Source organism: Mirounga leonina, unplaced genomic scaffold, assembly GCF_011800145.1.
Source record: "Mirounga leonina isolate KUSES-001 unplaced genomic scaffold, KU_Mleo_1.0 Mir_94, whole genome shotgun sequence".
NCBI lineage: Eukaryota > Metazoa > Chordata > Mammalia > Carnivora > Phocidae > Mirounga > Mirounga leonina.
Window position 1 is genome coordinate 46,343,217 of NW_023270855.1, and position 2,775 is coordinate 46,345,991.

The 2,775-nt window shown below is 57.9% G+C and overlaps 1 protein-coding gene across 1 annotated transcript; it reads left to right on the top strand.

Annotated features, from left to right (window-relative positions):
• Positions 1 to 776: 776 nt before the first annotated feature.
• On the top strand, positions 777 to 2,315 carry INSL3 (insulin like 3). Its single transcript, XM_034997409.1, has 2 exons — positions 777 to 966; positions 2,113 to 2,315. Exons 1-2 carry the CDS (start codon positions 777 to 779, stop codon positions 2,313 to 2,315), a joined length of 393 nt encoding a protein of 130 aa, XP_034853300.1.
• The last annotated feature ends 460 nt before the right edge of the window (positions 2,316 to 2,775 follow it).

Sequence of the window (2,775 nt, forward strand, 5' to 3'; positions counted from 1 at the left end):
CAGGAATTGAGGCGGGGGGTCTGTATGGTTAGGGCTCAGCCTGTCAGTATCCAGCGTCTGGTTGGACTGGCCCCTGTGGTTGCACGCCCTTCAGCAACACCCATCAGGAAACTGAAAAAAGGAAAGGTTTCTTACCGACAAGACCTGGAGCTCCCACAGCACCCCCAGGGCGGGCCACACAGTGAGGGGGTGGGGGGTTCCCTGGCTGGGCCTCTGCTTTTACTGGGGTCCAGGATGGGGGCGTGGAGTTCCCAGGGCTCATTGCTTATGGTAAAACTAAAACATAGGAGCGGGAATTTAAAGCGCCAGAAAGGAAAAAACAAGTGACCCCAAAGGCCAGTTCTCAAAAGCAACCACGAGCTGTCAAACAAGGGAGCCTGGGGGGCGGGGGGGCCGGAGAGCCGGCTGTTTATCAAGCGGTGTGTCTGGCAAATAGGTTTATTCCAGATAGCTGTCTTTGAAGCGGATGCCTGGGCAATCAAAGCTTAAGTCAGGCACGACAAAAAAGCCTGGCTCAGTGGGTGGAACATGCAAGTCATGATCTCGGGTCCTGAGTTCGAGCCCCACCTGGGGCTTAGAGATTACTTAAAAAAAGAGAGAGAGAGAAAGAGAAAACCCAGCTGCGGGGTTTACACTACACTTGCACTCAGTACTCACCCCACCCTTGACCTTCTCCCTGAGCCCTCCGCGGAATGCTCTGTCCCCATCCAAGGTCCTCAGCTGGGGCGGGCTGGATGCCTATAAGAAGGGGTCCCCGCTGGGGCCGTCCTGCCGCCATGGACCCCCGCCCACTCACCTGGGCCCTGGTGCTGCTGGGCCCGGCTCTGGCGCTCGTTCTGGGCTCGGCGCCCGCTCCGGAAGCGCGGGAGAAGCTGTGTGGCCACCACTTCGTGCGCGCGCTGGTGCGGTTGTGCGGGGGCCCGCGCTGGTCCTCCGAAGACGGGCGGCGGGTGGCTGGCGGCGACCGTGAGTGGCGGCGGGCGGGGACTGCGCTCTGGGGTTTCTAGGTGGGGCAGGTGCGCGCGGCGCTGGTGGGCGTCGGGGCGGGCGGCTGGGTTTGCACGCACCTGCGGGGGGGCCCCTTGCCCGCGGCGCTGGAGTGTGCAAGCGCGCGAAGGATGCGTCCCCGGCCAGGCAGGAAATCAGTGCGTGGCGACCGAGACAGTCTCGCAAGTGCACGGTGAGATTCTGCCTGATTTACATTCTGTGTAATTTTTTTTTTTTTTTTTTTTTTGAGAGAGAGAATGAGATAGAGCATGAGACGGGGGAGGGTCAGAGGGAGAAGCAGGCTCCCCGCTGAGCAGGGAGCCCGATGCGGGACTCGATCCTGGGACTCCGGGATCATGACCTGAGCCGAAGGCAGTCGCTTAACCAACTGAGCCATCCAGGCGCCCCAATTCTGTGTAATTTTTTAATGTAAATATTTATGTTTTGCATTAATTTTTGATTTTTAAAAATATTGCATTAAAATATGACGGATCTTCATTGTTGAGTTTTTTGGCGCCCCCTTGCATTGTGCGTTGAGGGCCAGTGCTCACTCTTCTCACCCTGCGCCCGGCCCTGGTGCTGAAGGTATAAAACGGATGCGTATGCCCACGTGTCACACGTGTGTGTCCTATATGCATGCATCTTTGTGATACAGGCGCAGCTGGATGTGCAGAGGCGTGCATGGGGGAGGGCTGGAAAGGGCCATGAGGGTATGTGCCTGTGTGGGTGTGTGTGTCCATGTGAGCCCACTGCCTGCACAGATGTCACATGTCATGTATATGTATATGTATATGTCATGTATATGTCATGTATATGTCACGTGTCACCCCTGCTGTCTTTGGCTTTGGAAAGTGTCTATGTGTCTGCGTGATAGGTGGCTTGTGGGAATGTGCATGGCAGGGGACCTGAGCGTGGGTGTGGGTCGGGAGTGCACACATCTGGATGGGGGAGTATATCTGTGCTCAGTAGACAGTAGGTATTTAATAGGTGCTCACTTTCTATTTGTGCACAAGATGAGCATTCGGTGGGTCACTCAGCAGGATGTGAGCGTGCAGGTGTGTGCTCATATTGGGGAGGGGTCCTCTAGGGTCCCCTGCCCATGCTGAAATTCTGCTCTGTCCCCAGGTGAGCTGCTGCAGTGGCTGGAAGGACGACATCTCCATGGGCTGGTGGCTGAAGGGGACCCCATGCTGGTTCTCATTCCACAGCCCCTGCCCCAGGCCTCTCGCCATCACCACCGCCGGCGGGCGGCGGCCACCAACCCTGCCCACCACTGCTGCCTCAGCGGCTGCACCCAGCAGGACCTGCTGACCCTGTGTCCTCACTGAACCCTCCCCCTGGCTGTGGCCTCAGAGGATCCAGAGACCCAGAGGGGTCTGGTCTGGTGAGCTCCTGAAGACACAGCGCCACAAAGCCCTGTCTGGGAGGACCGGTGTTCCCCACCTCCCCGAGGCCACCTTCCTCTGTGGGGCCAACTGCGAAAAAATCACACCTCCACCCTGTTGGAAGAGCCTTGGTTTCGCAGAGATGCCAGATACTCAGGGCCAAATGTCCTCCCATCCTAGGAGCCCCAGGTGCCACCCTCCCCGCATCTGTGCCACCCCCCCTTGAGGTCTCCCCAGTGGTAAATAAATGAAGCTCCCGCAGAATCCAAAGCAGCTTTTTGCATTTTGTCAAGAAAAACGGACAAGGCTGCATCAGCCCTTGTGCGGGCTGCCCCCCGGCAGCTGGGGACCCCCCCACCACTTTCAGGAGCTTGTTAGCAACTTGAGAGTCATCACGATACAA

Coding starts and splice junctions, on each gene's coding strand:
- INSL3 (XM_034997409.1), top strand. CDS start 777: ATGGACCCCCGCCCACTCACCTGGGCCCTGGTGCTGCTGGGCCCGGCT. Junction 967..2,112: donor GCGGGTGGCTGGCGGCGACC/GTGAGTGGCGGC, acceptor CTCTGTCCCCAG/GTGAGCTGCTGCAGTGGCTG.